Source organism: Trichosurus vulpecula, chromosome 8, assembly GCF_011100635.1.
Source record: "Trichosurus vulpecula isolate mTriVul1 chromosome 8, mTriVul1.pri, whole genome shotgun sequence".
Taxonomy (NCBI): Eukaryota; Metazoa; Chordata; class Mammalia; order Diprotodontia; family Phalangeridae; genus Trichosurus; species Trichosurus vulpecula.
Window position 1 is genome coordinate 163,194,769 of NC_050580.1, and position 24,147 is coordinate 163,218,915.

At 35.3% G+C, this 24,147-nt stretch overlaps 1 protein-coding gene across 7 annotated transcripts in view; it reads left to right on the forward strand.

The window, feature by feature from the left end:
* NEDD4 (NEDD4 E3 ubiquitin protein ligase) overlaps positions 1 to 24,147 on the forward strand; it is a 180,267-nt gene that overhangs the window by 52,344 nt on the left and 103,776 nt on the right. For 4 of the 7 annotated variants that reach the window (XM_036734928.1, XM_036734930.1, XM_036734929.1 and 1 more), the window contains exon 1: positions 5,292 to 6,836. The exons of the other annotated variants lie outside the window; for them this stretch is intronic. In XM_036734928.1, coding sequence (XP_036590823.1) covers positions 5,292 to 6,836 — 1,545 coding nt within the window. Of the gene's footprint in view, positions 1 to 5,291; positions 6,837 to 24,147 lie in introns of those variants that run through there. 7 annotated transcript variants of the gene reach the window in all.

Sequence of the window (24,147 nt, forward strand, 5' to 3'; positions counted from 1 at the left end):
CTTTGAGTCTAATTTTCTTCCTTTGAAAAATGAGCAGTTTGGACTAGATAATCTTTAAAGTCCAGTCCTCGTTTCTGTAGTGTTCACCATTTTTCCAGTCATTTATTCAGTATGCTTTCAGGAGCCCAAGGCTCAGGGGGAGCACTTCTCTGGTTTCTCTGAAGAGCTTTAATTTAATGGAGAACCACAATTCTTGTCCTGTCTTGATTTCCTTATTTCTTCTGGCAAAGATGAGCCAGTTTTCAATATCACTGCTAGGATAAGTGAATACATAAAGATTTGGCCACTGTCTTTGAAAGACAGGTGAAAAATTGAACCAAAATAGGATTTTAATATAATAAAATGAATACTGTGCAGTATTATACATTAAAATCTTTCAGTTGTCCAGAGTTTGTCACTTTGTAAGCCTGTTTCAGACTGTCCTTGGTTATTTCTTTTTTGTATTTATAGAAGACATGGACAAATTTAATATGTACTTAAAAACAACTGTTCATAATAAAGAGCTTTTTATACAGTCCTCTTTTTCTGTTCTTTGTAGTACTTGTCTTGTTTGTCAAGATTAAAATTTTTTTAAAAAAGAGCAGACGTGGGACTAGAAATTAGTTTTCCTCTTCAAGGAATGGGAACTCTTAAGTGTTTACTTTGGAGCAAAACTCTAACTGTATCTAACCAATTCTAGACCATGAAGACCTTGTAACTGTAAATATGCTTAGGCTTGGAGGTGTATATTCATCCGCCTAATATCCTAGTCAACCTGAAGAAGCAAGAAACTTAACTTCATAATGCTCTTTTCTAGATAAGACAAGTATGATTCTCCAGTGTTATGAGCCCCCAGTGTAACAAATGCCTTCTTTCCAATGCAACTAATTCATCTTTGCCATTTTCTGTGCATAAAAATTTATATATCCAGATCTCTGATAACTAAGGGTAGTAATATGATAATCAAATAAATTGATCTTGCTAGTATGTTATTTAGTGTGTTACCCCCTACAAAGTAACAGATTAGTTTGGTCCATGTTTACTTAAGAATACCAGAACAGAATTTACTGTCTTTCTTCCTAAACCTAGTCCTCTTTCTTTTTTTTTCCTGAGGATGACACCACCATTCACCCTTTCTCCTGTTTTTGAAACTTTGGCTTTAACCTTTGACTCTTTGCTCTCTTACTTCTCACATTTGAATCCATTACTAAGTTCTGTCATTCCACCTCCAGACCATCTCTTGTCTTAATCCCTTCCTCTGACTTCCTATTGCTATCTAACATAGACTGACTTTACCACTTATTTGAAATGTTATAATAGCCTGATAATAGATCTTCCCTTTCTGCTGTCTTTCTCCTGTAATTCGGCCTTCATTTTTCTGCCAGACTAATCTTTACATGGATGTGTTTTTGTTACTTCTCTACTCAAAAATCTTAGTGACTCCCTATAGTCCACTGCATAAAATTCTGATTCCTTTACATGATTTTCAGTGCCCTTTATAGTCTGAAACCACTTTTCCCACAATACTCCATTCCATGTACTCTACATTACAGCCAAACTGGATTACTCTCTGTTCCTCAAAAATGTTATACCTTTATCCACCTCCATTAATTTCTTTACTTTTTATTCCTCCATATGAATTTCATTTATCATTAAAATATTCCCTTGGTAGTTTGGTACAACACAAAATAAGTCTATTAATTTAGGTAGTATTGTAATTTGTATTATGTTGATTTCTCCAAAAAGCATTTTATAGTTGGATTCCTGTGGTTCCTGGGTGTATCTTGGTAAATATACTCCCAAATATTTTATACCTTCTCTAGTTATTTTAGATGGAATTTCTCTCTCTAGCTGTTTTTGCTAGATTTTGTTTGTAATAAACAGGAATGTTGATGGTTTATGTGGATATATTTTATTCCCTGTACCTTTACTGAACTTATTGATTATTTCATTGAATGTTTTGGTTGATTGTAGAGTTCTCTAAGTATGCTATCATATATACAAAAACCAATAATTTTATTTTCTTGTTTATTCTCTTGTTTTATTTCTATAGCTAACATTTCTAGAATTATGTTAAATAGTAGTGGTAATATTGGGCATCCTTACTTTATCCCAGATCTTATTGGAAAGACCTTTAATTTTTCTCCATTGCATATAATGTTAGCTCTTGGATATAGCTATAGCCATCCTTCGAAATGTGTGGAATTAAGGGCACACAACCCCCACAAATGTGAAAAACTTCAAATAACTCTAGGCCTTACCCTAAAACTTAATCTTTAATAATTCTGACCATATTTATTTAACACAAAAAAACAAATGAAACAGCGCACTGCACCCATAAAAGAGTTGCAATTTCTTTCTGTGTGAGAGATTATTATCTCACTACGCAGAATCTTTGCTGCCTCAGGTAGTGTTTCACAGATTTCCTTCTCTTACTAGCAACATATAATGATCACTGAGAGAGAAAATCATGTGACTGAGTCTGGATGGTAGAGAGACAGTGAAGAGGTGTTCCCAAAGAGAGTGTGTAGCCCATAGCTCTTCAGTGCACTGAAACTTTTAACAAAAATAACTGTATAATAAATTTATGTATGTATACTTATGGTAGTAAATTATAAAATAGATTAATAATATATGGTATTTATACATTTATGACTTGCTAATTTTTTTTGTTTTCTTTACATGTATGTGTCATCTGTGATTTTCTGCATTACGCCACAAATTTCCAAAAATTCACATTTGATTATCGATGGGCAGATAACCAAAATCATCAATGTGAAACCTACATATGTTGAGGGATGACTGTACTTGTTATTGACTATATTAAGGAAAGGCCCATTTATTCCTATGAATCCCAGCATTTTTAATAGAAACATATGTTGGATTTTGCCAAAAGCTTTTTTAGCACCTGTTGATAAATTATGTAGTTTTTTTTAATTGATGTATAAATGTCAGTAAGGCTGGCCCTTTTTCTTTAGAGCATGATGCCATCCCAGTCTTTTTTACTCAGGACCAGGGTCACTTTCTGCAACAAGTTCCCAATACTTTTACTTAACAGGTGGCTTCCTTGAAAGATAGATTTTTTTGACTTATTACCTCTCCTCCCCACCCAAACCCAAAAGGAAAGGTGACTTGGAAACCAATGCAAATTGCTAAGCCCAGAATTGGAAATATTTTGCCTTTTGTTGTAAAAGTAATTTGAACCTCTACAAATTTTCCACCATTTACATACTTACTTGCTCACTTGGACATATTTGGTCTCATAGTTCATTCTGTGAGGGTAAGTACCAGATTACCAATAAATCTTCCATATAACACTTAGAGAAAATCTTTTGGTCATTTGTCTAAGACTTCCTACTTTCTAAAGAGTTTTTGTACACCAGAGAACCAAGTTTACTTTTGAGAAAATGAACAGATTTAGAATTTTGATATTGATTTGGGGTCCACATTCAAAAGGTATATCACTCAGACATTTCACTTTTTCTAGGGGTGGTAATATGTTAATCAAAACCACAAATCCTTGCTAGTGTTAATCTTACACTTTCTCTTTAACCCATATTTGTAAATTATTTCTTCAAAATTAAAAACTTAAGGATGCCTTATGTAGTTTTTGAAACAAAACATGTTTAAGTTTTATGTATTTGCTTAGAATAGGCTATTTAGAAAGATATGATATAGGTTTATTCTGTATTTTTAAAAATTAAACTGTTTTACTTGTTTGTTTCTTATATAGGAATTAGTATATTTTTATTTACTGGAGTTCTGACTGTAAAAGTCAGGTACAGATTGTAAAAGCACTCTAGGGTATTCTTTTTAAAATGAATTTTTTTCTTTTGAGTAAAATACTAAGCTTGATCCTTGACTTTTTAGGAAGGAAGTAAAATTTTAAACATTTATTACCACTAGGCTCATAATACAATAAAAATTAAACAACTAGAAATATTATATTACAGCTTCTGAAAGGATAAATGGTCTAATGTTCTTGGCTATTGAGTTTTATCAGCTGTAGCAATTAATTTCACATTACTATAGTAAAGTACTCTGATGTAAACAAATGTATCCTTTGTTCATGAAAATAAACGTTAAGCATAATGTGTATTTACATATGTTGGACTGCAAAACCTGCTGATTCCGTATACCGCTAGGGGCCAGCAAAGAGCTCTTTACAGGCTGTCAGGACATTTGGCATTCAGATATGTTTATTTGAAGTGTTAAGTCCTTTTTCGACTTCTTAACTTAGCACAACACTCTTAACTGGGTGGATTGGAGAAATAATGGAATAAAATATTGTCATTGAAACTGTTGTAGGTATAAATGTTTTTTGGGAGAGAGAGTCAAATGTGAAATTTTTATGGAGTATTTACTTTGACCTCTTGGCAGTTTTGATATTCAGAATATAAATGGCATAATTTTAAAACTGTGCCACTTGGCTGAAATGAGCATTCCAATTGCAGGAGAAAATAACTAGTGGTAACCTCTTTAAGGTCATTCTGATAAAGATATTTTTAATTTTTGTGATAAATAAAATTTACTAGGTTAATGTACCTTAAATTTACCTTTTTATAAGATTATTTGGAAGATAAAATCCTTACCTGTTTGAATCAATAACAGACATTTATTTTCTCCCACTGTTTTGGCACTCATGACTTGTTAAAACTTTCCATTTGGGGATCTAAAAATTGTAATCTGTAAATATTTCTCTGTATTAACCAACTTAACAGGGTTCCTAGTATGGTTACTGTTTGGAAATTTGATACTCAATTACATGAGACTTCATTCCTACCAACTTCCTGTAATTCTATACCTTCGGTTAAAAATATTAGCGGTTAAACTCCTCTGGAGAAAGTTTCGGCACAGTGACTCAAATAGTTAAGTAGTTCACCTAGTGTAGCCAGAGAGAAAAATACAGTTTAAACTTGAAATGCTAGTGGATTGTTGTTCTTGTGTTACTCATTCATGCAAATGGGAGAAGGTATAATTGAAACAAGGTTGGCCGTGTTTGAGGCAGAGGGCTGCAGCTGAGCTCAGCTTAAAGGTCGCTGGAATTCAAGTGCTTTGTAAGTGAAGGCTTTTGACTACTAGCAATTTGAGACTTTTTTGAAACTCCAGGCTCTCGAATGAGTTGTTTGCCTCTTTATAGGACAACTATTTTCTACTATCTTATTTCGGAAAAAAGCCACAATTTAAAAGTTCTTTTAAATAGACTACAAATGATTTTGTCTTCACATGTGATACAGCTGCTTCTAGCCTGTCTTTAGACAGAGGTCTTTGTAATGACTTTGACTTGCTAACATGTTTAGAAATGAGAACAAATGGCACAAAGGTTACAATTGCATTTTGCAGCCAGAAGAAGCAATACTTGTCTGCTTTCGGAAATCTCTGGAGATGAATTGGATAATAATGTTCACGTGTCTTTCAAAAGATCAACAGAAATTTCAGCATCTAACATTATTCACATGAAGCAGACTCCCAGTTTACCTCCTCAAAGACAGGAAAATACTAAGTCTCAGGAAAGAACATCTGAGCCTTCATCTCAAAATATTAGCAAAAAGAGCACCTTTCTACAGATTTCACTACAGCCTACAAGATATAGTAGATGGCTAAAGTCTGACAATGTTGTAACTACTGGTGAAGATGCAACATCTACCTGTGTGTTAAAGGAAGGAATTTACAGTGGAGCCACAGAGGATGATAAATTGAGTACTATGAATGATGGCAGCCAGTTAATCCCTTCTACCAGTGACAGCCCATGCAGTATTTTAATCAGGGATAATGGATCTTTTAGGAGCAGTGGTAGTGATTATGGATCATGTACAAGTACAAGTGTTGACGATTCACATAACTGTATCATCAGTGATAGTAGTACCTTTCCTCCAAGTGATGCTTCTTTTTTCTGTGGGAATTTATCCTGTAAAGGCACAACCAAGAAAAGTTTGAGAAATGTTAATACTATCCCGTGTGAAGTTATTTCAACAAATAGAAGTATAATTTCTTTTGACCAGGGTGGCTTGGAGCAAGGATTGGAGATGATGAAATTGCCAGGGAGAAAGAAATCTAAAATTCCACTAAAATGTTGCTCATCTTTGCTAATTTTCCCCAAGAGCCCTTCTAGTATCCCACCAGCTTCTCCAACAAGCTCAGGTACTTTTCCAAGGAAAGGATCCTATCGAACTTCACACCAGTTCATTATTTCTTCCAGTGAAATTGCAGAAATTGAAGATGGGGCTGCTTCTAAAGGATTTCTTTCTACGGCAGTCTGTGGACTTCGACTATCTAAATCCAGTTGTGCTCCAGGGGAAAGTAGACACATTAGGCCACTTCATGTGAATGGTTCAAATGAGGAAAACATTTTTACTTCAAATAATAGTTCTAATCAGTTGCTTTGTGAAAAATCATCTGACAGCTGTTCTTGTGCTTCACTGCATTTCAGCCAGCAAAGAGCATCTTTATCAAAGAGTGAAACAACAAATGGTCTCCGTAAACCAGAAATGTCAGCAGTGAAGTTTAAACTTAATTCTAGTTCAAAGTATATTAAGCTGATCCATAGAACATCTGCATGTCTGCCATCTCCCCCAAATGTGGACTGCCAGATAAATATTGAAAGAGAGTTGGAAAGATTAAATTTACAGACGAGCAAACCCCATCACACTTTACAAAGAAGTGTTTCATTGGAAGGAACTTATCCAAATCTTTCTTGTTGTTTATCCAACATTAAGCACAGTTGTTCCATGGCAAGACCATCTCGATTACACATTCAGTTCACATCTGGAAATGAAGGCAAAGTTAGTAATTTTCCAAAAGAAAGCAAGAGCTATTTCAAAAGAGAATTGTCTAATACTTTGAAACACTGTTGTAAGGTAAGTTTCCTTTGGTTACTGAAGTAAATTTTTAAATGTTGGCACGAATATTTATGTGAGAGTTTCTTGTATCTTGTATCTAATCTATAATAAAGCAATGTTAGAATTTTAATAAAGTTTTCATAGTTTTTATGCTTAGCAAATTTTTCACGATCAAGAATTTTATATTCAGAAGTATATGTATTAAGTAGTTTTACATGCTATTTTATGTTATTTGAAAGGAGAGATTATTTTTTGAAAACTTCTTGGCATTTTAAACAATAAAGAGTTTTTATGGCTTAAATGAAAGAAGTTTTAAATTATAATTGACAAGTTTAATCTTATTTCAGTGAATTTTTTTCTTTGAATAGTGGCATAATAATTCCTGTGGTCTCAGGTTTAGCTTTGCTTTGCAAAGCATAAATACTAGCTTGATGATTTTTTCCTTCAATTATGCAATACAAAATTATCTAGATGCATAAAAATAGTGACTTAAATATTTCAAGATAAGAGGACCTACTTTTTATATAATATGCTTTTGTTAGGTGACAGAGATGATAGATTAAATAAGTACTGCACTGCATATTTATAACAGAAATAATAAAATGGTATTTACATTTGCACATAGCTGGAACCACAAGAATTTTAAGTTTCCACCCTTTCATTAGCTGCTAGATCAACCTCACTTTTATTTTACACCATAATTCAATCCTTCAACAATGTTGCTTTTTAAATTATAATTCTTTGGATCTGGTTTTGAATAGCAGGCATTTTCCATGATGTCCTAGTTATCTTATTAATAAATTTCCTTTGGTGTTTTGTTCTGTCCTTACTTATTTAGCAGCAAAAAAAAAAAAGTTTATTTGACTTTTCTATACTACTTGGTGTGTTTTAAGATTAGGAGAATTAAAGTGGATTAAACAGTACTATGCACTTGGAAGATATTGAAACCTTGGAAAATTTTATACATCTTTTTTAAAATCTGTAAGAAACAATTCTAGATGATAGAGTATAAGTTTTTCAAAGATAGGTTTTTTTTCCCATTTATGGTATGGCTGTGTGACTCCCAATAACTGTATGGAAAGTGAGAAATAAATTTATCTGAACAATTAGGTAAACCATTAGGTTATTACAGAATTTTTTCCCCTTCCATTTTTATATCTTGTAGCCAGTTTTTGTTACTACCTTAAATCTTATGCATATTTTTTTCATTCTTTCCACAAATGAAAAATAGTGTTACTTAGTACCTGTAGACCACTGGGATGAGAAGAAGAAAAGATAAGCATTTTGGACTTTAGTGACTCGTTTGTAGATGGCTATGATTTAGTTCTATTTCTGTTTGAAATCTTTTTTTCACTAACTTTGGATACAAAGCAGAGGTAAGTGGGTAATTCATCCAAGTTTGTACCATATAAGGAAAGCAATTAAAGTGGTAAAATGAGATCAATATATGAAGTTTCTTAACCACATTATATTTTTATTTTATCTCATTTTCCGTACTTCTAGGTGATCTTCAGGGGAAAGTTAACTTAAAAATATTTCTAGAAAGCACTCTCTTAAAATACCTGATTTAGTAGTGGCCACATAATTGTTCAATTTTGTTTTGTTTTTTTTGTGTGTGTGATTTTTTTGGATAATTCTTGCATTGTTTTCTGAAATGCACCTCCCATTGTTGTAAGGATTGTTTGAGGAACCAAAATACAGAAATAATAGCTGATGTTGATTACTTGTTTTCATTTAAACAGTGAACACACAAATCTTTGCTGTAACCTCAAATTTTCCATTTTATTTTCAGAGTAACACATATGATTTTAAAATACTTTAAAGTTGTAAAACCCACCAAAGCTTTATATTGTACAGTATCTTCTTTTAAATATTGAATGGATTTCTTAGTTTTTTTTATCAAAAAATTACAAATAGCATTGTGATAGTTAAGGGCAATTTATGCTGGATCTTTTTGAAGTATTGGGGCAGGGACTTATTATAAAAGTAAAATATCATTGTTCTTATAAATATAGCAGTCATGCTGACAAAATAAGTTTCATGTCTTTTGTTTGTCAATAATTTCATTTTAATCTAATTATAGTTATATATTCTAGCTCATTTAAAAATAAGCAGAGCTCAAAATATTTCTCATAACTCCAGTTAGTTGCCCAAGTATTCTTATATCCTAAGTCTGTGTTTAATTTTAATAAGTTGATATTAAAGTAATGTCAGCTACCTGCACAGGGAAGCCATGAAATTAAATTGGTGCTTAAGTAAAAAGACCATAGTGTTTAAAGCACTAAAAGGACTATATACATTCATTTCTTATGTGCTTAGGTAATAAGTTACCAGTCTACAGCAGCATAGTGCCACATTTCTAACTCTTCATAATCCACAGCTTGTTCATGGGTTAGTTTTTAAAATTCAGTGAGAAATTTAACATGAGGTACAATGTAGGAATAATCTATTTTGTAGTATTTTTATAATAGAGTTGTATGTGGGATAATCAGACATATTTTGCAAGATAATGTTTATCTTTGGCAACCTAAATGTTAACTTGGATACAATAGATTTCATGTGCTTTTGACTTAGATTATATATTGGGTAGGCTATATTAAGAAAAGTCAGGGATTAGATGTTTTGGCATCATGGACCATTTTTCCAGCATTTTTCAGAATTGTGCTTTTTTTTTTTTAAAGAAAAAAGAAAGTCCTAAAATTCCTAATCAGTTGGCAGAAGTCACTCCTCAGCTTTCCAGATTTTATTCAGTCAGTTTTAGCTTGACTCTCTACTTTTTTTCTGATCCCTTTTTCTGTCTTTCTCTGTAGAATAGGGAAGGCCTGATGGATGCTTAAACATGTACTTTCCGTGTTGTTTAAAGTTCTCAAAATTTTGCTTCAGCTTCATGAATTTTTTCCTTTATTTGCTCATTTGCACATTTTTATTTAAAAATTTGCTTTAAAATGTCTATTTTTTGTGAGCTAAACCAGTCATAAAAACTGTTTTTTTTCCCTTTGTTGATTAATCCAGTAATACACATATCATTATCATTTTAAAGATAAGGAAAGTGAGACTTGGGTGAAATGAATTAACCAGCGTTCTAAGAACACAATTTATAACGTGTTGAATACAAAACAAATAAAATAAGGCATAAACTTTGGAATTGAAATATTTAGTCAGGTAACATTAATTACTATTTCTGTGATAATTTGTTTCAAAATCCTTTGTATTTCTCTGTAGGCATGGCCTTCTGCTCCAATCAAAGTGCTATATTAGTTTTTCTGGGCATAAATAGGCTGTCTAATCTCTGACAATCTGTATGACTCTTCTCTCATTGGTAAGCAAACTGCTCATTGAATTCCAACCAATCCTTTTCCAAGACCTATCAAAAATTGATGAATTAATGCAATGAAGAGTAAAATATAAATAGCTCTTTTAAGGCAAAATAGGAGAATCATGAAGAGAGAAGTGAGTGATAAGAAGGGAAGATTGTGTGAAGTCTAGGTTCTCTGTCACACAAAGGAGATGCTTAAATTGATAAATCTGTAGTTATTTATTTTGTACCTAGTGCTGTGGTTGGTACTTTTGGGAACAGAGAAAAAGTAATCACATGGTTCTTGCCTTCTAGGAACTTAGAGTTTAATAGGAAGGCAAGATACATGAAGCAGTAGTCATGTAGAAAGAGCATTTGGCTAGGAGTTAGGAGACCAATATTCTATTTTTTTAAGTAGCAAAAACTTTTATTAATATCTCTTGTTTTATATCACAGCCATTTCCAGATAAGCCTCTCCGCCTCAAAGTGAACCTTCAGTTATAACAAAGAAAAATAGTTAAGCAAAACTAACCAACACAATGACTATGTCTAACTGTATATGCAATATTCTGTACACCCAATTTACCAACTTTCTACTGAAAGGAAGACATTAACTCATCTCTTTAATTTCCTTTTTTATATATTTTATTTGTTTTAATCAGCCAAATTGTCTTCTCTCCTTCCTATATCACCCCAGTTGAGAACACAAGAAAAATAAAACCCATTACAGACATGTGTAGTGAATCAAAACAAATTTCCACATTGGCCATGTCCAGAAAAGTATTTGTTTCATTCTGCATGCTTCACTTCACTTGTCAGGAGGCAAGAAGCATGTTTCATTAGTCCTCTGAAATTGTGGTTGGTCATTACATTGATAAGAGTTCAGCATAATAGTATTCCATCCCATTTATGTATCATAATTTGTTCATCCATTCCTCAATTTATGAGTACCCCCACAAATTATCATTATCTATCACCTCCCAAGAGCTATAAATATTTTTGATCATCCTTAGAGTTTGTTTTGCTAAGGGATTAACTCTCTCTTAATCTTTCCTTCCTCAAGTTCCCTCTCCCTCCTTCTCCCCTTTCCCTGTTAAGCCAAATGTGTTTCTATACCCAATTCTATGTGTGTATTCTTCCTTATGTTGACCAGTTCAGATGAAAATGAGGTTCAAGTTTCAGCCACTCTCTGCGTGCCCTGCTCCTTGTTTGTATAGATGACTGCCTATGCACCCTGAGTGTGTGATAACAATTTTCATAATTTCTTTTCCCTTCTCTCTAGTGTATTTCTCTTTCCTTCTTTTTCCACTCTTAAGATCATCATAACACAACCATTTCTAGGGCTTGTCTAAATGAACCCCCTCTGTGATTCCTGATGATGATAGAGTTCCAAGGGGACACATTTATCATCTCCATCTATTTGAATGTAAATTGTTTATCCGTGTTTAGTCATTTATTGTTGTTCATTCATGTGTGCCTTTTTATGTTTCTTTTCACTCTTGTGCTTGAACTTTAAAGATTCTTTGCAGCTCTGGTCTTTTCATCAGGAATGCTTAGAAGTTCTCTATTTCATTCAAAGTCCTTTTTTTCCCCTGTAGCATTATACTCATTTTTTCTGGGTAAGTTATTCTTGGCTATTAGCCTATATCCTTTGCCTTCTGGAATGTTGTTTTCCAAGTTGTTTGCTTCTTTATGGCTGCAAAATCATCTGTGATCCTGACTGGTTTCTCAGTGATTGAATTCTTTCTTTCTGGCTGCTTACAGTATTTTTTTAACTTGGAAACTCTGGATTTTGGTTATTATGTTACTGGGAGATTTCATTTTGAGGTTTCTTTCAGAAGGTGACTGGTATATTTCTATTTCTACCTTGCCCTCTGGTTCTAAGAGAACTGGGCAGTTTTCTTATAAACTTTCTTAGGATGTCTAGACTCTTTTTTTTCTTTTTGGTCATGACATTCAGATAGTCCAGTGATTCTTAAGTGGTTTCTCCTTGATCTGTTTTCCAGGTCAGTTGTTTTTGCTATGAGATACCTTACATTTTCTCTTTTTTCCCCAGCCTTTTGACTTTAATATTTCTTATTGCTATCATGAGTCATTGGCTTCTGTTTGGTACAATCTGTTTTCGGGGAGTTTGTTGTTTAGGTAAAATTTTGTACCTGTTATGCCAAACTGTTTGTTAATCCCTTTCCAATTCTTCTTACACAGGCTATTTTCTCTGAGGTATTGTTTGTAGATGTTTCGGAATCATTCTCTTTTGGGTTGGGGTCTTGATCTTCCCTGCCACCATACTAATTCCTTATGATAGAGTTTTTTTTTGTTTATGCATGTTTCAACACTCCGGTCAGCAGCTGCTGTGGGGGTGTAAAACCAACAACAACCAGCTCACAGAATGCTGCAAGCCCAGGTCCTTTTGATCTGCTTTACTAAGGAGAGCAATGTTAAGGGGTCAACAATCCTACTTTAATCCAGCATACAAATTTCATTTACTTATTTCAGGGGAAAAAACCAGCACCCTGAATTACAGATCAAATACAATTCGTAGTTATCAACATCTGAGTGTTTGGCTGGGTTGCTCATTACAATGGCTGGCCCAGAATCACTTGCCACTCCTGCTGTGGCACAGAGCTCAGAGAGAGAACGCAGACCTCTGAGCTTATGTATCCTGTTCAGGGCCCTGAGGGCCCCGACCCTCAGTATCACATCAGATACAAATCAATGACTCCCAGTTGTCTCAGTGCTGAAAAATACAAAAACATCCCACTTTATCTGCCCCATGCAAACAAAGGCCAGAATCATTAAAGTCCCACCTTAATTGCTATTACAATGCAATCTTCCAACTTTTTTTTCTGACTTTAGAGTTCATGTTAGGGCTAAGCTCTACAGTATTTTTGAAGGGAAGGTCTGGGCTGGTCCTGTTGATGCTTTCTTGGGATCCTGAGTGTAGTGGTATTTCAGGATCTTAGGAACAGGCTGGGGACCTGTAATCTCCCAGTGTTCCCAGAGTGATATGATTCAGGACGAAGCCTGAGTGGTACCCCCCCTCCCCATCTGAGCTCTGCAAGTTCCTGTCCTGAATTTGAGTCTGGGCAAAAGTAGATTGCTATTGGATTCAGATCCTGTAAGCCATCTGGAAAGGTCTGTTGGTTCAGAGGGACAGCATTGTAGGCTCCCTGCTCTTTGCTTCTGAGCTGAATTTCCTCTTTTCTCAATGCAGTGCCTAGGGCTTCTCTATCTGGGAATGCCACTCCAGTGTTCATGCTTGATCTGTGACTTGAAACTGGGCTATGGATGACAAAGCTACCAGTTTGCATCTCTCCTTGTAGCAGTACCTTAGGATGCAGTGGAGCCCTGGCATATGGCTGGGACCTCATCTTGCTCTGGTATACAGCCTTTCCCTGGTCACTGGAGTGATTGTCATGCTCCTGGCTCAACACTGTTCCCATCCCTAATGTCTTTAGATTTCCCTGTATCTTTTCCTCTGCCAACCTGGGTTGGAGAAATGACTCAGGAGAGCGAAAGAATAAGCATTTGTATAGTACTTAACTGTGTGCCAGGTGTTGTGCTAAATGCATTTTACAAACACTATTTTATTTGATCCTCACAACAATCCTGTGAGGTCGATGCTAAATTTAACTCACTGTTACTTTTTCTGAATTTCTTCAGAATTTGGGTTGGTACATTTTCTGTATCTGTTCAGAGATTTGTGTAGAGAATTCAGGGCCACACCATTCCTACCACTCTGCTGTCTTGGCTCCCCCAGGAGACCCTTAGATCTTCCTCTGCCAGTAACTAGCCATGTGATGTAGAGTAAATTACTTATCTGAGCATCAGTGTCCTCCTTAAGCAAATGAGGGGTTGGATTGTATGATCTTTAAGGTCCTTCCAAGTGTTCGATTAAGCTAGGTTAGGTTCGGATTCAGATTTGTGCTGGCAATAAGACACACTCCCAACAGAATAAAGTTTTTGTTGAAAGACAGGGGAAATACTCTATCAAACCCACAACCACATTAGTCAACAATTCCTAACAAACACAGTTAATGCTGCGACCACGACAAAGACACAGACACACAGAGGCAGCACCTGTTAAGAGGAACACCACCGCCCAAGGTTCCTCCAAGCTGGGGATTCCCTCTCTTTTCTACAAACACAGTGACAACGACAAAAGACACATACACAACATATAGCATATACTTCACGTTCAGCACCTGCACCCTAGGCTTCTTTGAAGCTGGGGAACCCTTTTACAGCCTCCCTGGTTGGTCCTTCTGAACGTAGCCCCAGGCAAAGCATCGTTTTCATGGGTGAGGTTCCAATGTGCCTCTCCCACATGGTGACTTTTATAGGACCCTGAACAAAGAAAGTTTTTCCTGCCAGAGAGGGGAGCCACTCCCGCTTCCCTCATTCCTAAGAACTGGCCAGATTAATGTTTCTCCAGTGGGAGAGGAGTTATTTCCTATCCTTTGTCTTAAGAGTTTCCTGTTCTTTGTTCAGGCCTGTCAGTCTCCAAGCGGGAGAGTCCAAAGGTTTGTTAAAGGGGGCAGGGAGCTTGACACATACGTGCTGGGCTTACACTGTAATATGGAGGGTCTTCTCCAATGATTTATCATTCACCAAGCCATAACATTCTGTGACTCTGAATGCTGTAGCCCTGAGATGGAGGTTAGGGAAAACTGGAGTAGTCTGAGGGATGCATCATAGAGATGATAAGACATCATTGAAGAAGTGAGACTTGGTTTATGCCCAGAAGGATTTACAGGATTTGGATATGCTTAAAGAAAGCATTAGAAGCTAGGAAAACAAAAAGTCAATTAGAATTAAGTAAAGTAAGTCTTTTTACATTTCCAAATTCTTTGGCTCATTTCTTATAGATTAATACTGCATGCAAGCAGCTATCCCAAGTGCCTGAGCATGATGATATCTGATTGTTACTCAAGCCCTCAGTACTATCACTTTCCATCTCACTTTTAGCAGGGGACCTCACCTTTTGCTTTTGTGATTTTTGTAACAGGTTAAGGTCATCTGATTTGAATTTTGTTAATTTCTGAGCAGTTTGGAACTTTTCATCAGAAATATTAAGGGATATTTGAAAATGTGAATCTTTTTTTTTAGAACTTATCTTAAAAATTAACATAATTAAGGACCTAATTTTTCTCTTTAGGCAGATTAATTTATCACAGAGTTTCTAAAGTTGCTTTTCCACTCCTATATTTCACTCAGTCACCTAACCCTTCAAATTCAACAGAGGCCCATACGCTTGTACCCCCATTCTATTCCCTTCTGTCTCTTCTTCCCCTTGCTTTATCAGTAATCGTTTTATGAATCTTCAGTCACTCTCTCTTCAGCCTGTAAACCTGCACAGGTCTCTCCTATTGCCTGTAAATAAAGAAAATCTTCCCTTGGTCTCACCATCCCTTCAGGATGTTGTCCTATCACTCTTCTGCTCAGTGACCCACATTGAGGCCTCTACTTTCTCATTACCCATTCATCCTTCAGTCTGTTAATCTAAATCATAGCCTCACAGAATATGAGAATTAAGTGCCCACAGAGGCTCATGCCTGCATAAGAATACCTTCTACAAAGGTAGCTGAAAATTTCTGCGGACCATTACTTAAGGGGAGCCTGCTATTTACTGAGGTAGCCCATTCTACCTTTGAGTAGATCTGATTTTTAGGATATTCTTCCTTTCATTCAAATAGAATTTGTCTCTTTGTAACTTAAATTTGTTGTTATCAGTTCTGTCATCTGGAGCCAAGCAGAACAAATCCCTTTTCTGTATAACAAACCTTCACATACTTCACACTCCACCCCCAGCCTTCTCTACCCCTGGCTTTAAAATCCCTGTTTCTTTCAACTGATCACAAATCTTTTATCATCCTGATGGCCCTCCTTTAAACACTTCTCAGTATCCTTACTAAAATTCAGCTCACAACTTTTCCACCTTCTCTTCCTTTGCCCTGTTTCAGCTATATCAAGCTTACACTGAGCTCAAAATTCCAGAGTGCTGCTTTCTCTTTTCTACTACCATGCTCATCTGTTGGGACCTCATCAGCGATTATGAGATGTTCTCCAACATCTACCAGATCTTGGAGATTGCTGTGCTAGGAGATGAGAGAAAGATGGTCATTAGGACAAAGGGTCATTGATAGAAATATCTCTGCTCAAAGTGCTGAGGATGGAGGATGAGATGCCACTCTGATCCTTGGAACTGACATGGTATTAATCATCAACTGCAAGAAACTAGTTTCACAAAAGAATCTTACTAAAAAGGCAAAGATGGACTTGAAAATAGAGTAAAACCTTTTATTGTAGGAGCTGCAGGTGACAAATCAAACTTATCTTTACCCATTTGAAAAATTGTCAGTTCTTGATACTCATGGTGCCTTTATTGGACTTATGTGAAGATGGTATGACGCTATTTTTTATCTTCCTTAAGGATGGTTTAGAAATAGAGAAATATTAATAAGTTCAGCTGATTACTTTGGATTGTACATCATCATAACTGGCTATTGCTTATTTGTTATCTTTACCATGATGAAACTTGAAGGGGTAAACTTAGACTGATTTCATCTTGTGCTTTACCCATTTATTTTTACATTGATTTATTTGGAGTGGAGGAATTATTTTTTTTTACAAATGTGTAATATATGTTATCTAAAACACGTTTAACTTGAAAAATAAAATCAAATACAATAAAATGCATCTCCCAGAACTGAATATAGTACTATAAAGTTGATCTTACTGGGACAATATAATAGGACTTTTACCTCCTTTGAACTTTATGCTATGCTTTTCTCAGGATAGTTTAGCTTTTTGGAGGTCAAATCATGATGTTGACTACAAAAACTCCTAGTTCTTTTTCATCTGAATTACTATCTAAATATACATTCCCTATTCAGAGCTTAGACAGTTGAATTTTTCATCAACACAAGTGTAAAACTTCAAATATATCCCTATTAAAATTCTTCTTATTAGATTAAGTCAATCATTCTAGTCTGTTAAGACTTTGTGGGATGCTTACTTTTTCATCCAGTGTATTAGCTATTTCTCCAAGTATTATTCCATTCACAAATTTGATAAGCATGCATTCCATGCTTTTATCAAAGTTACTGATAAAATACAAATTATTTCATTAAATATTTCCCAGTTACATTAAAAAAGATCTAACATTCATTTTTTAAAATTTTGAGTTCAAAATTCCCTCTCTCTTGCCCCTCCCTCACTGTGGAAGAGGCAAGCAATATATCAATTATACATGGATTGTTCATGTAAGTCTTACTGTGCTTATCTGTATTCATCTTATGTGTTATTTCTTCTGTTCTCTTCTATTACATTCATGTACATAACCCTATGCAAGCAGTTGACTCCTTAAAAAATTAGGATAAGCTTAAATTGAAGTTAAAGACTTTAACAAGAAATTTCAAAACAGTTAAAAGACTGAATTTTTTTTTAAAAAGTAACTCATAACAGAAACAATTGGCTTGGAAAACATGTCAGAGAAAGTTCATGTAATGATCATTGGACTGCCTTAATGCCATGACCAGGAAAAAAGCCCAGGAGTCATATTTCCAGAAATTATAAAATAAACCTACACAGAACTCTCAGAACTAAAGGGCAAAGTGAAAATTGAAAATAATCCACTAGTTACTTCCTGAAAGAAACCACAAGTTGAAAACTTATAGGAATGTAGAGCCATAATCCAGAGCTTCCAGGTCAAATTAAAAAACATCGCAAGCAGCCAGAAAGAAAAAATTCAAGTACCAAAGAGCCACAGCCAGTGTAACACACAATTTAGCAGCCACCAACATAAAGGTATAATAGATAGCTTGGAATATGATATTCCAGAAGGCATAAAAAATAGGCTTGCTTACAACCAAGAATAACTTAGCCAGCAAAACTGAGTATGATCTTGCAAGGGGAAAAGTAAATGGTCCTGTAATGAAGTAGGAGACTTCCAATCATCCCTGATTGAAACACCAGAGTCAAGTAGAAACATTAAAATACAAACACAGAAATCAAGAGAAACATGAAAAAAGTGAATACAAGCAGGCAATCATAAGGGACTAAACAAGGATGGTGTGTGGTAGTTATATGTTGATGTCCTTGAAAGAAGGATGGCAAGGGAGGGGAAAACAAACTGGGGAGGGGGAGAAAAGTAAGGTGGGAAAAATTATCTCATAATTTGAGTGTACAGGTAAAAGCATAAACAAGAGGAGTAGGCAACCCTTGCATAAAGTGTGAAGACTAGTAATAAGCCAAGCATGGCTAGATCACAGAATTCCTGGAAAGGAGTAATACATAAGAAGACTAGAGAGGTAGGAACAGACCAGTTTGAGAAGAGATCCATTTATGTCTTCTTCCCTCCCTCCCCACCCTGCACTAGAACAGGCCATCATTTAACACAGATAGATGTATGTGTTTATCTACACATTTACTAATAAACATATTATGCATACTTAACCATATTATGCATACTTCTCTTTATCAGTTCTTTCTTTGGAGGTGGATAACATCTTCCTTCATAGGTCCTTTGTAGCTGGTTTGAATATTTACAATAGTCAGAATAGCTTAGTCATTCACAGTTATTCTTTGAACAACATTACTGTTAGTGTATACAACGTTCTCTTGGTTCTGTTCATTATACTCTTTGTTATTTCCTGCAAGTCTTTCCACGTTTTTCTAAAATCAATCTGTTCATCATTTCTCACAGCATTCTGTCACAGTCACATCACAATGTTCCATAATAATCACGTACTACAACTTATTTAGCTGTTCCCCAATTGACCCCCCTCAATTTCCATTACTGATTTTATTTTGTGTACTACATTTTATGGGTTATTCCTTGTGTTAGGAAACGTGCATATTATCAGGATTAATGTTTTAGTATAACGAATTGTATGCAGTTATGTTTTCAGCAATCTCTAGTAAAAGATAACAGTTTTGAGTAGTAGCAGGAACCTAACCCCCTATTTTCCATAGGTTCAATATACCAATATTTGTATTTTTTTCTTTCTTACTGTTTTCTAGGAATGTTACCCCTGCAGAAGTTGAGGGTTGGCTGCAAATGTTAGTTATTATTTCTAGTTATTATTGTTGTTATTATTTTGGTCAGGATAAACATGTTCATAATAATTATGTACCAAATACATGGTAATTTTGATGAGGAGGAAGGCATTAGCAGAAGAATCAGGAAATACATTATATAGAAAATGCTGCTGAATTTGAACTTTGAAGGAAATTAGAAATTCTGAAAGAGGAAGTATATTCAAGGCATGAAGGACAGCCCAGACACGGGCACAGAGAGAGACGAAATGGAATGTTGTTTGTGGTCTAGTCAAACTGGCCAGTTTTGGTAAGTTTACAGTGGATTTGAGAAACAAAACATACATTTAACCCACCCCCCCTTCCTTCTCCTCACTTGTTTCCATCTTGTGTAATAACCATAATTACTATAACAATAGCATTTATGTAGCACACTTTACAAATATTATTTCGTTTGTTCCTTACAACAACTCTGGGAGGTAGATGCCATTATTGTTCCCATTTTATAGGAGTTAACTAAAGCATGCAGAGGTTAAGTGACTTGCCCAAGCTTGCACAACTAGTAAACATCTTAAGGCAAATATAACTCAGGTCTTTCTGGCTCCAGATACAGTGCTGTATTACCATGCAACATAGCTGCTTACTCATGTATTTCTAACAACAAACTGTGTGTGTGTGTGTGTGTGTGTGTGTGTGTGTGTGTGTGTCCATCCTCCTCTGTCCATCTAAGATATGAATGAGATTTATCTGATTCCCACACTCCTGTCCCTCCATGTTTGTGCTGTTTTTTCACAAGCCCAGTTATGAGAAATAGCAAGTTCTATCCTCTTTCTTCCTTAGCTCCAAAACAGTGCAACCTTTTTACCCTCTTTCCCCCCCTTAAAATCATTAGGATGCAACCATTCCATCCCCCAAGTCTTTTGTTTCTCTCTCTGTTTTTTAATACCCTTTGAAAACATTAAGGTTTTAAAGAGACACTCATTTATCCCCATTAGAATGTTGGCATTGCATCATCATACAGTCTCTTTCATTTGCTTAAATAAATTTACCTTTCTAAATATTTTAAATTTTTGTTGTCTTTGGTGTTTTTTTATTTAATAGTATTTTTTTTCCAATTACATATGAAGACAATTTTCAACATTCATTTTTTGAAAGATTTTTGAGGGAAAGGATTCTGGGAAGATGGTAGAGAAGGTGAGAAAACTTTCAGGCTCACCCAGTTTCCTCCAGAAAAAAAGAGAAAATTATTTCAGAGCATCAGAAATTAACACTGGGTAAAGCAGTTTTCCTCCTAAGACAATTTGAGAAGACCTCAGGAAAAACTAGACCTCCAGAGGTGGAGATTTGGCCTGAGTTTATTGCAAACACCTCCAGGCCCACTCTGCAGAATCAACAAAAAAGCCCTGGGGGCAACTGGGTTAAGGGGCAGCTTCAGCCTTAGAAACTTTCATCTCACAGATAGTGGGGGTGGTGGAGTGGGGAGAGGTCTGACTAGCTGAGTAGAAGATTGAAGGATCTTCCATTGTTGAAGGACTCCAAGCACAGCTGTGCTGACTAGATGTGTCCCAGGCTGTGGCTTTGGGGAGAAGGAGCTAGTACATACACAATGACAGGGACTCTGTTGGCTGTGGGTACTTGCAGGAGAGCAGAATCCCTGGTTTCAGTTCCAGGGCAGAGAGGACAGCTATAGTTTGCAACCTCTGAAGGGACCGCAGGGAGCGAGATGATTTGGGGGACAGTGAGTGAGGGCCCTGCCTATGCCTTAGGAGTAGAGAGGAGAGCCCAGTGTTGGGCCTGGAGACAGACCTCAGAAAAACAACAGTAAGAAGGACCTGAGGCTTGGGGCATCATTCCCTATACCTTGGGACTATAACTTGATTACACCAATAGCTGCTAAAAACAAAATAAAACAATAAATAAATAAATAAATAAATACATACATACATACATACATACATACATAAATAAATAAATGTAAGCAAAGGAGAAAGAACCCAACCATAGATAATTACTATGAGGCTAGAGAAGATTTGGGTTCATATTTAGAGGAAGATGATGGAGCTAAAAAAAAAGCCACTACTTTTTAAGTAATTTATTTACTTTTAGTTTTCAACATTGACTTTCATAAGATTTTGAGTTTTAAATTTTCACGCTTTCCTCCCCCCTTCCCAAGATGGCATGCAATCTGATATAGGCTCTACATATATATTCATATTAAACATTTTCACATTAGTCATGATGTAAGGAAGAATTAGAACCAATGGGAGGAACCACGAGAAAGAAGAAACAAAAGAAAACAAAAAAAGAAAAAGAGAGCAAATAGTATGCTTCCATCTGCATTCAGACTCCAAAGTTATTTCTCTGGAGGTGGATAGCATTATCCATCATGAGTCTTTTGGAGTTGTCTTAAATCCTTGCATTGCTGAGAAGAGCTAAGTCTATCAAAGTTAGTCATTGCACAGTGCGGCTGTTACTGTGTACGGTGTTCTCCTAGTTCTGTTCACTTCATTCAGCATCAGTTTATATAAGTCTTTCCAGGTTTTTTGAAGTCTGCCTGCTCATCATTTCATATAGCACAATAGTATTCCATTACATTTATATACCACAACTTGTTCAGCCTTTCCCCAATTGATGGGCATCCCCTCAATTTCCAATTCTTTGCCACCACAAAAAGAACTGCTATAAATATTTTTGTACATATGCGTCCTTTTCCCTTTTTATGATCTCTTTGGGAGCCACTCCTTTTTCAGTGAGAAACGTCAAATGGTGCCAAGCATAAAAAGAGTTCTTTAAAGGACTTAAAAAGGACTTTAAAAATCAAATAAGAGAGGTCAAGGAAAAATTAGGGGAAAAAAGCAATCTAAGAAAATTATGAAAAGAAAATCAACTGTCTAGAAATAGAAAATCAAAAACTTTAGGAAGAAAATAATTCCTTGAAAACTAGAATTATGTGAGGGGAAGCTAATGACTTTCTAAGATAGCAAGAAATCATAAAACAAAATCAAAAGAATAAAAAAAATAGAAGACAAAGTGAAATAGCTCATCTGAAAAAACAACCAACCTGGACAACTGATCGAGGAGAAATAATATAAAAATAGTCAGACTACCTTAAAATTATGATTTTAAATAAAGAATCTTGATACGCTATTACAAGAATTTATCAAGGAAAATTGCCCTGAAGTTCGAGAACAAGAAGGCAAAGTACAAATAGAAAAAAAATCCACTGATATCACTACCTGAAAGAGATCCCAGCGGGAAGACTTAAAGGAATAACATAACCAAGTTTCAAAGCTCTCAGGTTAAGCAGAAAATATTAGAAGCAACAAAGAAGGAAAAAACAATTTAAATATCATGGAGCTACGGTAGGGATTATGTAAGACCTAGCAGCTACTACCTTGAAGGACTGCCAGTCTTGGAATACTATATAGCGCAGAGTAAAAGAGTTTAGGTTATGACCAAGTGTAACTTACCCAGCAAAGTTAAGCATAATGCTGAATGGAAAAAAGTAGACATTTAATAAACTCAAAGACTTTAAGATTTTTGTGACAAAATCCCCAGAACTTAAGGGAAAATTTGATAAGTAATATCTGGAAGACATATAAGGTAAACATTAAAGACCAAGTATAAGGGACTCAATAAGGTAAAATTGTTTACTTCATATATGTGAAAATATACTCATGATTGTCATCATCATTTGGGTAGTTTGAAAGAGAGGTGTGGGCTGAGGTGAGTATGATATGGAAATTATAATTGGCCTGCCTGGCACTGGATCATGGCTGTGAGACCTAAACAGGCATGTTAGCAGAGGCCACAAATTGATGGAATTGAATGGGAATGGGAGGGTTGATTAAAAGGATTCTTTTCCGTCTAGTTAACAATAAACAAAGTCAGCTTTAGTTGAAGAATTCAGTCTCAAAGCCAAAGCCAGAGTTCCACAGTCTAAGTAAATTTCAGGTTTCTAGAGATAAGCAAATGGGATATAGAATGAATTTAGGAGACATCATGTAAACCCATCACTTTACCATTAGAGATAGAAACTATACCAGGGATGTTGTTATATCATTGAAGTTTTTAGAATTTACTTTGAGGGAAAAAAAAACATAATCTAAGTTTTTTCCATTTTTTAAGGCAACAAAGTTACCTTTTATTTCTTTGCTCTAAAAATTTTCTAGCACATAGAATATAATAATCCTGTTCTTAATATTGACTGCCCTTTTTAAAGGAACTGTTCCATTTTTCTTGGATCTTTAATATTTAAAAATGTGGTTAATTTACAGTTCTTATACTTTAGGGCCATCAGTCTTTGGGTGATATCGTCCCTTTACTTTTTCTGAGCCTATTCTCTACTTGGTGCTTCTCCCTACTTGGTCTTGAATGTATGGGTGTCACATTGTATCTTGTTATTTTCATTTAGATACTGTATTTCTTTGCTCCCTATAGCTCTCTAGGCCTTTCTGTTCTTCAGGTGGCACATCACCACTGATGCTATGATTGCTACTGAGAATGTATCTCTGTTACCATTTGTACCGTTTATCTCTTACCTGTAGAACATCTCTTTTGTCTATTAGGGTGCTATAACTAAAACCTCTCCCTGATGAAAGCTGGTACTTTATTTGTATCTGGAGACTATGAGCTACTACATCAGGACAAAAACTAGGCAAAGTGCCTCCAGGCTAAGAGTTAGAAACTGCCAAACTCCTCTCCAATTTTGTATGGAAATGACTTTGAGCCAGGACAAAAGGAAGCAAAGTTATTATATGTCATTCACTTGGTTCACGTTCCTACCTTGATTTCATATTTAGGCCAACAGCAAAACCTTCTAAAATAGGTATGTATTTTGGCGAGTGAAAAACCTCACCATCTCTTTAAGTTTGAAAATTTTCATTTTAGAAGTCTTTACAATCAATATGTCCATTTCTCTCAAGCAATATGAGTGGCTCATTTAAATTAATCAAGGTTAGCATAGTTTATTTTTTCCATTTTTAAAAAATTTGT